General features: G+C 36.4%; 1 protein-coding gene and 1 non-coding gene across 18 annotated transcripts in view; both read left to right on the forward strand.

The window, feature by feature from the left end:
* Positions 1-12,193, forward strand: part of PUM1 (pumilio RNA binding family member 1) — a 117,144-nt gene that overhangs the window by 63,000 nt on the left and 41,951 nt on the right. For 11 of the 17 annotated variants that reach the window (XM_072974908.1, XM_072974911.1, XM_072974913.1 and 8 more), the window contains 2 exons: positions 7,379-7,472; positions 8,973-9,077. In XM_072974908.1, the coding sequence (XP_072831009.1) occupies positions 7,379-7,472; positions 8,973-9,077 (199 nt within the window). The remainder of the gene's footprint in view (positions 1-7,378; positions 7,473-8,972; positions 9,078-12,193) is intronic. The other 6 variants (XM_072974909.1, XM_072974912.1, XM_072974921.1 and 3 more) reach the window with 1 other exon arrangement.
* Positions 10,677-10,760, forward strand: LOC116283006 (small nucleolar RNA SNORD103/SNORD85). The gene has a single exon (XR_004192551.1). It is a non-coding gene; the product is annotated as a small nucleolar RNA SNORD103/SNORD85 (small nucleolar RNA).

A 12,193-nucleotide genomic window follows, 5' to 3' on the forward strand; every position in this document is an offset into this window, starting at 1 on the left:
GTTCGCATTTTTTGTTGTCACCTGTAGCCAAATGTATCTTTCAGGAATGAAATGGTGTCTCCCCACCGCATGGCTCTCAGTGTAGTTATTATGACTCAGTTGGTCGTTTAAATAGTACAAGGACATACTCGAAGACAAGTCATGAGACCATTTATGTCCATGTCCTAGGAACCTCAGACAAGGGAGAGTGTACTCTGTTATCTGGGAAAGGAAGGACTTATGGAAGAGGTGAATCTTGAGCTGAAGGAAATAGTAAACAAGGCTTAAAATTAAAATTAACATGTATTCAATACATAATGTATAAATAGTTACCCTAGGTGGTAGTTGAGGTTGAAAAAAGACTTATGAGGTTGCACTGATAGTGTTGTCTCACTGACTTTGCTGTGTTGCCTTATAGGCAGTGACAAAACATTCTTAAAAGTAATGACTTTTAATGTGAAAGTATTTAAAAAGTAATGACTTTTAAAGTAATCATGGTTTAGTTTTTTATGTGTGTGTGCGCTGAGTGTGAGTTTCGTGGCAATTATAGACATTCTTTTTACCCATATCAATCAGTTAACTGTTGACTCTTGTGTCCTTCCAAGAAATTGAAGTTTTGTCCATAGTGAACAGAGCTACAGTTCGTAAGACTGTCATACATGAAACAGTTATGGAACTGTTGAGGAACTAAAAAAAGTACTAAGTTGGTTGGTCAGGGATGCTGTCAGACCGAGGGATGGTTCAATGAGGACCAAGTTTGCGTAGACCTAACTTGAATGATGAGTGGAATATATATATATTGCTGAATTAAAGAGAGCAGAGGTATGGAGATGGAAATGCCCATGGTACGGTCATAGGTTGACAAGAGTAGAAGATACACAGAGAGAGGGAAAAGGAGATAGGTGCATTTGGTTATTGAATCCAGGTCACAGAGGCCTTGAGAGCCAGGCCTGAGTACAGACAGTATTAATGATTGTAAGGATTGAACCAAAGTTCTAGTGTGGTACATATTTTTTTGTACGTTCTGCTCTTCTATCACGGCTTTCTTAAATGGGCATCAGAGGATTTTTGTTTTGAATTATTTGCTGTAATTTATGGTAGGGTAGCTTTGTGATTTTATGAGGGAATCTGATTTGGAAATTAATGAAATAAATAATTCCTTCTTGTGTCCCATTTCATTTCATGTGATAAGTTGATTTCGTAACTCTTAATATCGGCTTATATTTAGACACATAATATATAGCAGCCTGAAAACAGAAAAGATAATTTTTATTTAGTTCATTACAAACTAATTGTACTTACAAATACTTTGGGTCTTGGATAGTTAGGTTACTTCTCTAGTCACTGTTAATCATAAACTTAACCTAAGATGTATTTAGAGCAGGGATTCTTTTTTTTTGTGCCGCGAACCCCTTAGCAGTTAGATTCTCACAATAATGTTTCAAAATGTACAGTGTGAATAGGAGTACAGAGGAAGCCAGTTATATAACAATAGCTATAATAATATTTAACATTTATTGATATGTATTTGCTTCTTTATCTTGTGCATGAAATAGAAGTAGTTGTACTAGCTGTCATAATGAGCATAAGCAAGGTTTTGAGATGTCTAGCAATCGTAAAGTAACATGAAAATACATATGATTTCTACTGGTGATTAAATCACAAATGTATCACTAATTTTACTGTGGTTTGTTGTGTATGATAATAATTATTGAGGGACATGCTAAATTTCATGAAAAAGATAATTTTACCTGTCCTAGGTACAAAGACCTGGGGTTAAGAACCTCTAATTTAAGGTACTTTGAAATGCTTATTGATATCTTTGGGATGATCTCCCTTTTTTATCACTTTCCCCTCATTGTCTTCTCTTTAATCCTGGAAAACACAGTGAACAGATCACATATAATGTGTTCAGACTATTTTGTGCAATGATGTTTGAGCAGTCTTTATTTTAATAAATAGCTATGCAGTTATCTATATCTAAGTATATTTTAGAAAATTATTATAGGTTTCATTATGTTACAATCAATGAAACAAACCAAAGCCATGATTACATTGGTAATCAGGTAGATTAATCTGGTTAATTGTTGATGTTCTTTATTTAAGATTCAGTTCGTCTAAAAAAATAACCTAATGATGTGGCACGTTTTACAGAATTTGGTACTGATATACTGAAACAAACCTGTTAAGCATGAATTTTTAACAAAGAAACAGACTCTGAAAGCCCCAGTCAGTTGGGAGAGGAAGTTGGCATGCATTGCATTTGAAAGTGTGGTAGTGATTTAAATGTCATTCTTGAGGCCAAATGTGTGCAGAGTTTTAATATACTTCTAAAAAAATTTTTTTAATCATGTTTTATTTAACCTAATATATAAAAAATCATTTCAACAGAAAATCAAAATAAAAATTATTAATTGTAATATTTAACATCTTTTTAAAATAATTGTATCTTTGAAATCGGGTGTGTAGCTAGCCACATTTCAAGTGTTCATTAGTTACATGTGACTAGTGGCTACCGTTTTAAATAACACAAATATGGAAAAACCAAACTGAGACCTAAGTGACCATATTTTACTTGACTGGTGCCCCATTGATGAATATTGACTTTGTTTCCACCCCCTTCTGTTGTTTAATGCTCTGATGAATATTCTTGAGACTATTACACCTATGTGATCATTTCCTTAATATCCTAAAAATTGGTTTCCTGTATCAAACTGTCCTCTGTAAGGACAGTTGTCCGTTTCCCCTCACCCTTGGCAACATTGGGTCTTGTTAGTCTTTTTCATATTCATAAATCTGAATATGTGAGTTTATTTTTTTTTTAAACTTTTTAAATTGTGTTATAATCATTTTACAATGTTGTGTCAAATTCCAGTGTAGAGCACAATTTTTCAGTTATACGTAAACATACATATATTCATTGTCACATTTTTTTTCGCTGTGAGCTACCACAAGATCTTGTATATATTTTCCTGTGCTATACAATATAATCTTGTTTATTCTACATATGCCTGTGCGTGTCTACAAATTTTGAACTCCCAGTCTATCCCTTCCCACCCACCTAATATAGGTGTTTAGTATGCTTGGTTTTCTTTTCAGTTTACAAATGAGAGGAGGATTTTTCTGTCAGTGCCATGTGTGTAATCACTGTTAAAATGCTGACTCTACCTAGCAGTTCGGTCAGTTGAAACTTATCATGTTATTTAACTTTGCTGAAATTTTACAATATGATATTTTCTGAAAAGATATTAGTTTACTTGGTAGAAGAGTGTATTTTGTTTTTCCTCAACTTATTTAGAAATCGTTTATTTTGGAATCAGTCTTCATCTGCTAAAGAAATATGAAGAATTAAAAAATTTGGCAGTGTGTTAAATTATAATTATTAGTTGATCATTGCAGTTGTTCAGATAAACTGGTCAAAATATGGGCTTTGATCTAGAAGCTTCAGATAGTAACAGAGTTTTATAGATTTCATGTACTGAGGACTAGTTTCATGATGTAATTTCTTCTTAAAAATTTATAGTCCCACTATTGATGTAATAAACTTAGTGTTTGAAAGGCTAGTGTTGAAGGCTCTGTGAATTCTGACAATAGCCCCATGAGGTAGGGCAGCTATTACATTTTTATCGATAAGAAAATTAAGATACCATGAAGCTAAGAGGCATACTAAAGATCATATACTAGAAGCTATGCAAACATCTCTTTTTTTTGGTTTCTAGCTCCTGGCTGTTTCCTCTGGACTTAGTACTAGACACACAAAGCCGTTTGATGTGTGGAGTTGTCTCACATTCAAATTCAAGTTTTCTCTACATGGTGTATATTTTAAAAAGTACTCATCAACAGCAAAAACAAAAAAGGTCTTTCTTCCCTCCCTCTTATCTTTGTAACCTCAGCAGGCTCTTGGTGCTCATGAACTCAGTGGGATTTTGACTTCAACACTGACTCAGAAAAGTCTTGCCCTCTGCTTTCTGTGTTCCATCCTGGACTGCCTTCCTGGGGAAGGAGCTGTACGAGGCGACCCATAGAAAGGCTGTGTCTTGGGGGAGGGCGCGTGCTCTCCTCATTCATTAGAAAGAACATCACACATAAAGGACTTTTTAAAGTACTTTTATGTGTAGTGATTTTAATACTTAAAACAACCTTATGCATTAGGCATATCCTTATTGTCCCTGTTAGAGAGAGGAGGGGGCTGAGGCACAGAGTCTCCTGTGCAGTGTCATGCACAAAGTCATTGGTGGAAATGAGATGTGAATCCAGGTCTTCTAGCCCCAGAGTCTGAGCTCTTATCCCCCCTCCACTATATTTATTGACTTAAACTGGTAAGAAGCCAGGGCTAGCAGTATATTTTGGGGAAAGGTTAGTCTCGTCCAGATTCTGAAAATTCAACAACAGTGGTATTATGCCAATAATTATTATTGATAGCATTATTATTATGTAATAGCTGTCTTTTATAAGGTGCCAGTTGTATGCCAGTCATCATGTTGGGTGTTTTTGACTGCCCAGATTCATTTCTGGAATGTAAACCCTCCATAATATCTTTTGTAAGGTCATATAGTGACAGAGAAGGGAGTTGAACCAGCTTGCTTGTATGGTTCTCAAATTATGCCTTCAGTATTTCTTTTTAGGAACCTTGATAAGCTTGAAATAGTTGATATATTTTCTCTTGCATTCAGTTTCTTAAACAACTTACGAATTCCACCCAAACAAATTGTAGTAAATTGTGGCATATTTATCATCATATTGACCTTAAAATAAACATTTCCCTCAAATCTCACAGTATTGTGTTTCTCAGTTACTATTGGCTTGCTCTGTGAAAATCATGAAAATGTTAACAGAGCTCATTGCTTTGCCCAGTAGATGACATTTGTATGAGTTTTCAGGCTTCTTTGGAATCCGTCACTTGCCAGTTACCCAGTTTTGTTCTGAATACCCTGTGTTTCCAGTTAATATTGGGCCATTTATTTAAAGAGAATGTGTCAAAATTGCTGTAATGTATGCTGTAATCAAATCTGCCTGCTGTAGATGCATAATTTACTTAATGTTCATGTTTACTGCAAAATGCACTGAAAATAATTCCTTCTCTGTTCGTCATAATCATTGAACTATTAATGAACTGTCAAACACAGGATATATGGAAACTGTTGTTTGGCTTATATGTTTTTGGTTAAAAGTAGTAGTCCCTGCTCTAAAAGTGTAAGAACAGCAAACTAATGTTTTGCAGAATTATTTCTTTCATTCACACACACTGTATTTATATATATATTTACAGATACAGTACATACCTATGTAATGTTACTGTAATGTTAAAAACATATGAAGTGAGGATAAGTCATATGGAATGCTATTGGAGTACTGTTTTTGGTTAATAAATCGAAATAACCTTAAGAGTTATCACACTGTCTTTATTCCGCTATCTTTATTTCCCTAGCTTCATGTCACAGCACCTAGATAATAACAGGTGCCCAGAATATGTTTGTGAATGAAATGAGTTATTTTGTTTGCAGCAGGGGCAAAGGGTAGAGGGAAGAGACTAGTGTGAGCAGTGTCTGAGATTTCAAAAGGTTTTAGGCTAGGAAAATTCCAGAGATGCATTGAAGAGACAGTAGATATTTAATGAAATATGAGATATTTTTACAGCCTTAGAAAAATTTTTAAAACAAATTTCCATTATTTTACTTGTTTCCTGCCTCCTGGTTGCCCCTCTTGGGTGGTTGCCTCCTGTTGGTAGGAACACCACAAGACACTGTCCTTTAGGTGAAACAGAAATGTGAAACTAGTTTGCCAAAAATCACAAGTTCATAGTTTACTGAATAATACTGGTTAACTCCCTTCCTGGAGTGATCAGTTGTTTGGTATTTTTGTCAATAGATTCCTGTATTTCTTTTGAATACTTGATATTTAATCAATGCTTATAAAGTAGCACTGTCTTTTTACCAGCATCATAGTGGAGCTTTTCTTTAGCATTTGAAAATAAAAATTTTAAAAAGTATTTTTGAAATATGTACTATATGTTTACTTTTGACATTCATATTGTGAAAGCAAAGACTTATTTTACTTTGGTTTTTAAAAAGATGAATATATAGAGAGGTAACAGATGAAGTTGGCCATTATGTTCAAGATAGTCACCTTTTTTTTTTATTTAAAATCACTGTACTCATATTTGAGGCACAGAAGTAGCCAAATCATGTAATAATGTCCACCACCTAGGGAAACATTAAAAGTTCAGTTGTGGCAATAATTAAGCTGGGTCGTCAGAATGACATTATCTCCTTATCAGGTCTCTTTATGAGGACATCTGTAATTCAAGATTCATGGTGTCTGTTATATATCATCCAGTGATATTTGTCAAGTTGTCGAAAAGTCCTATAGAAAGTGTGTAGGTTGAAGGTCTTTTCTTGGGGAGATTCCATTAGTTAATTCTCTCAAGCTGATTTCAACGAATAAAGTAGTCTTCAGTATGACTCCTTTAAAGGAGGCACATCAGGGCAACCCCAGATGAGGTATCCCCCCTTCTTAGTACCAATACTATTCATACTAAAATGTATCAATTTACATGTTGTTCAGTGTTGTTCCCTAGTTCTTGCACAGTGCCTAGCAGGTTTTGTTTAATAAATATTTGTAGGTGAATGAGTGAATGGCTTTGTAAGAGGAGAGAATCTTGGAATATTTTTATTGTCAAGGTCTTTGAACTCTTTTCCTTTTCTTGGAAACTAAGCAGTGTGCTACGTCTGAGCTCATAATCCAAGTTTAGTTAGTAGCAGCTATACTTATGTTGGTTTATTTCTTATATATAAAAGATTTGGTATTCTTAGAAACTCGGGAGCCCCCTAAAACGGCACAGTTGTCCAGTTTGCCCATTATGATAAGCCACTAGTTGAGGAGGGTATCCAATATCGTTTCCCCAGGAAGAGGTTGAAATGAATACTCTTCATTTTCCTGTCCAGAACGTGAGTAGGCGAGGATTAATTCAGAGTGTTAGTGGGAGGGGGTCTCAGAAGAACTGATGGGAGATAACAGCACAAGGTGCACCGTGTTAAGTGGTTTGTAGTACATTTGTTTAGTTTTTAAGTGTGCCCTGGATCAGGCAGGACCTTCAGACCTTCAGACAACCTTTAGAGCATTTGTATGTGTGTTTGTGGTTCAGGGGTCACTTAATCTGTGAAGTAGTCAGCACATGGGAACTGGGTGCACAGAATTGAGGTAAAGAAAGAGAGAGGGAAAATGGAACTAAGAAGCATCATAGATGCCATGAGAATGGGGTGGAGCATGAGAGCATTTTTATTTGAAGTGTCATATCTAAACAAGAGTTTATAGAAATTTTTATTCAAAGTGGTTTTAAAATGATTTCCTGAGACCAGTTTCTCTAACTTTAGTTAATCCTATCTTTTTCTTCCCTCAGCTGTTCCAAAGACCTAACGCCCTTGCTGTCCAGCAGTTGACAGCCGCTCAGCAGCAGCAGTATGCACTGGCAGCCGCTCATCAGCCCCACATCGGTAAGTCCTTAAGCCTGTAGCTTCCTTCTGAGTATGGCCCCCATTTTAGGAGAGATGGCTCCCATGAAACCCAGTAGTACATACTGATTATCGAAGTCCAGACACTCTCGTCCAGTTGTCTTTCTCTGTGTTTTTCATTTTTGACTTGTCTTCTAGACTTCAACCTGGAAGATTTCTTTTCTTTTCTTTTCTTTTTTTTAAAAAAACAACTGTTGTGGTATAATTTCTGTACACTTAACTACACATATTTCAGATGTACAATTTGATGAATTTTGATAGATGTATATAGCTATGAAACCACCACCACAATGAAGATACCTAACACTTCCATCACTCCCCAAGAGGTGCAAATCAAGAAGATCTCTTAGTTTCAGGATTTCAGATATTTACTACAGCAGTGACTAGCATCAGCTCTGTTGGCAGGGTGGGTGAACTCAGTTAAAAAACAGTAGTTTTGTCCTTGTTGGGATTGTATAGACTATAGATAAATCAACTTCACGTCTTATTAAGTAGCAAGTAGTACCTGTAAACCTATTTTCCAAGTAGCACATACTGAAAATTTTAAAAAGTATTCTCAGATAATTACTGGCTTTTAAAGTAGCTTTGCCTTTTTCCTATCATTCTTAATAATTTTTTAATATACGTGTTTTTGTCTTATTACCTATACCTTTCCCTCCAGACTCTTTTCAAGTCTCTTTGAAACAAATGGCTGTAAGTGTAAACAAGTACAAATAGAAAAAAAATTTTCTGTCAAAATGACATGATTGAACAGATAGTAGATCACCAGTCATGGAGTATGGTATGCTCTGGAAGAAAGACTTATTTCCAGCCTAGATATATGGTTGACCCTTGAACATCATACATTTGAACTGCACAGGTCCACTTGTACATGGATTTTTTTTCCTTCTGTTAATATGTACTACAATACTACACGGTCCTTGGTTAAATTGTTGATGTGGAACTGTGACTATAGAGGTCCCACCATAAAGTTATACACGAAATTTTCGGTTGTGTGTGGGTCAGTGCCCCTAACCCCTGTGTTGTCAAAGGATTTTCTCTATTAAGTTTAGGCATAAAGGGTCTGATTTAATTTATAGATGTAGATAGTAGTCCATAAATACTCATACATTTTCTTTGAGGAAAACTGGAAAATTGTTTAAATGAAAATAAACCCATCCTTCCATCCCATGATAGTCTTTTAAATTGCCTTATTTTAGCCTGTTATAATTTTGATAGTCTTTTAGAAATTGTGCTGAATTTAAAACTGCATAGCAGTTCTAATTGTAACTTTTTAGCAAAGGTTAAAAAGGATGATAGATAAATGTCGCCGTAAACTTTAGTATAGGGATTATTTTATCTTTTAAAAATTCCGTTTTACTCTCAACTCATCCTTTCATTTTCTTTTTTTCCTCACCTATAGCAATGAATAGCCAAACTGTGTAGATGTTTGGTAGGGTTGCAGTTTTAGTCGTTTGTTTTTACTGACAGGTATGTTTTCAGCAGGTTTAGCTCCCGCTGCGTTTGTCCCCAATCCATACATCATCAGTGCTGCACCCCCAGGGACGGACCCCTACACAGCTGGATTGGCTGCAGCAGCAACACTAGGTGAGACATTCTGCTGCATGACGGATTTTCTCACCTTCTAAAAAGTCATTTTGATGGCATGCATTCTTTGTACTCTTTCAGAATCCCATGTCTCCAGTGGAGATTTCTCTCCTGATTTCCAGGGCCATCTACCTGCCAGCTAGATATCTCTGCTTAGTTATCACCTCAGACTTGAGCATAGTTAAAGGCAAATTAATCAGCTTACCCCTGTGTGGATATTTTTGATCCACTGAGCCCCCCAGTTGCTCAAACATATTTTGGGACTTTCTCCTCTTGCTCAGGTCTTGCTGCTACCTCTAGTCTGCTGTAGTCCAGATCCTTACATTATTTACCAAGACTCTTGCAGCTGTTCTCTTATACTCTGAATTTCCTTTCTTCTCCCCCTCCTCCACCCACCTAAATTGTTTAAGAAAACTCTCAAATACAGATCTTACCCTTTCATCCTTCTATTTAAGCCCTTCATTGATTTCTGTCTTCTCTACCCTGATAAAGCACACTGCAGTTATTGTCAGATATGGCTGGTCATTCCAGACTACTTGTTAGAGGGGTTGGTGGTGGTGGGTTGTTCTTTGGAATCAGTATTTCTTAGGAGCTGCCATGGCATTCTGAGGATTAGTGAGGACTGAGATGACCTGTGTATAAGGATCTCTCCGTGTCTATATGGATGTCTACTTGGGCACCACTTTCTCCCCCTTCAAATTGGCTACCACTGGCTCATACCATTTGTGCTAGCAGTACTAAACTTCTGTGTCTTTGGACATTATGATCTCCTTAATCCTCTGGGGTAAACTCTTTTTCCATTCTTTGCTTGGGAAGCTCCTTATCTGGTATTGTCATCTCTAGAAAGCCTTCCTTTGCTAACCCTTCCCTATTCTCTATTATTTATGATCACTTTGTATTTCTTTGCTTGTGGTTGTATACAGGAGTGGTTTTTTTTTCCCCTTGAGACTAGACTCTTTCAGAGGCAGCACTTTTGTCATTTGACTCTGTGGCACAGTTGCTGTCGATGTAGTGGGGTCATATGTATATGGCAGACTGAATTCAGTGTTAGGACAGTCTTACTGTCTCCAGGGTAAATATTCTTTGGAGACATCTCTCCCAGTCAAGTTAATTATGACTAAGTATTAATGTAAGTTTTAGTTTCTTTCTGTATAGCATGTGGTTTGCAATTATGAACTCAAATGCTGTATAGAATTTCCTGTTGTTCTTTAGAATTGTTCACATTTTGTCATGGGTTGTGATGGGTATGGCATATGTAGTATAATTTCTTTCCCCCTGTTGCCTTTAGGGAAAATGGAATCTTTGCTAACCACCACTAATATTTATTGAACTCTTCATTAACTATTTGCCTGTGAGTGCTTTATTTTTCGTATGGGTTGTTGAAAGATGACTTTTCAGATTAGGAATTTGGAGCTCAGAAAGCTGTCTTGTTTGAGGTCACACAATTTAAATGTAGCATTGGGGTTTGAGCCAGATCTAACTCAGAGCCCATGCATGCACTTCACTGTAGTACACAGTGTCTTTGTTATCTTGAATTGTCTTCTCTCTACTTTCTTTCCTCTACTCACTTACTATGTGTTATTTGAAACAAGGAACTAGTCTTAGGGATGACACACTTGTCCTTGCTGAGATCATAGTTTGGTGATGAGAATCTTGCTTTTTGTACTCATCAGTTGAGCCAGACTGAAAATGACTTAAGTGCTTTCACACAGAACCAGAAATAACTAACCAAACGGTGAAACTGCATATTTTTATGGAGTGTTAATCACACAGGAATTGAAGCTGGCATCCTGAGGAGCCAAGCCCAATTACTGATGCAACCTGGGCTGTTTTCCTTAACTCAGTCATGAGTCACATGACTTAGGAAAGTAGAAGAAATGCCAGTTGAGAAAATTTAAAGGATAGTACAAATGTTTATGGTGACAGCTGTCTGTGCATAGTAGGGGTTTGCTTTGTTGGTTCTTGGGGGAAGCCTTGAGACTATCATTGTGGGTTGCAACCCAGCCTTTCACAGTAGATGTGGCAATACTCTTAACATCCCTGTTTTGCATGTGAGGAAACGTAAGGCACAGGTAGAATCTTCACTGGGTTGTGTTCTTTTTGATTTTTTTCTTTATCTGCCGAAGACCACTCACTTTATATAAACACTAGTCAGCTGAGTTCAGGGGCACACCACTCTCTTCAACTTGGAGGTACGGTTTTTAGAGTATTTGGTTGCTGACAGGTTTAAAATTTTTTAACCCATTTGCTTATTATTTAAAAATAGCTCATATTGTAACATAGCTTTTCTAAGCAGCACCTTCCTTTTGCACCATTTTGCACTGTGTTTCATAGAGGGCAGCTTTATAAACAGAGCTTCTTGAACTTAGCTGAGCCCACAGGTACAGAAAATAGTAAGTTTGAAGTGTCAGAACAGTATCAGACAGTGATTCAGTTTGGCTTATTTGTGTTTTGGAAACTTAAATGGGGAAATAAAAAGCATGTACCAATTTATTTTGATAAAATGAAATATATATTTCTACAGGATTGGCTGCTATGTCAGAATGGATATATTTGAAACAGCTCTATGGAACTTCACTGAAAAGTGTGGTTATTGTTTAAACAAGCTCCAAATATTTGAAACTCCGTGCTTTAACTAAGAAAGTTATTGGAGATGTGTTTCAGCAGATGTGAGGAAATGGCTCTGAGCTCTTGTCTTGGATGCCAGATATGCAGCTTTGGTGTTTCTTGTCATCAGCTTCAGAGAATTCTTTGGTTTAGAATTCTGCCACACCCAGGTTGCTGTCTGCATAGCTCTGTTACCTCTCTGTTGCCTCTTCTGTTTGGTGAAGACTGCAGCTGTAGCTTATTGCTGGAGAAGGTGAATAGATCATTTAGATTTATACGGAATACTTAGTTTTGTCTAGGATATTCAGGTATGGAAGAAGTCAGGGTGTTACATGAAATTTTAAATTTAAGTCAAAGTTGAAAACAAATAGAAATAAAAAATGTATCGGTGTCTGAATGTAGTTGTGTTGAATGCTTTTTTGTGACATTAAAAATAGAAACAGGGAAACCAAGCCTCTTAGAATTAGAGCAGTGCAAGTTCAGTGGCGTATCTGGGCTTTTTTGTCATA

Source organism: Vicugna pacos, chromosome 13, assembly GCF_048564905.1.
Source record: "Vicugna pacos chromosome 13, VicPac4, whole genome shotgun sequence".
Lineage (NCBI taxonomy): Eukaryota > Metazoa > Chordata > Mammalia > Artiodactyla > Camelidae > Vicugna > Vicugna pacos.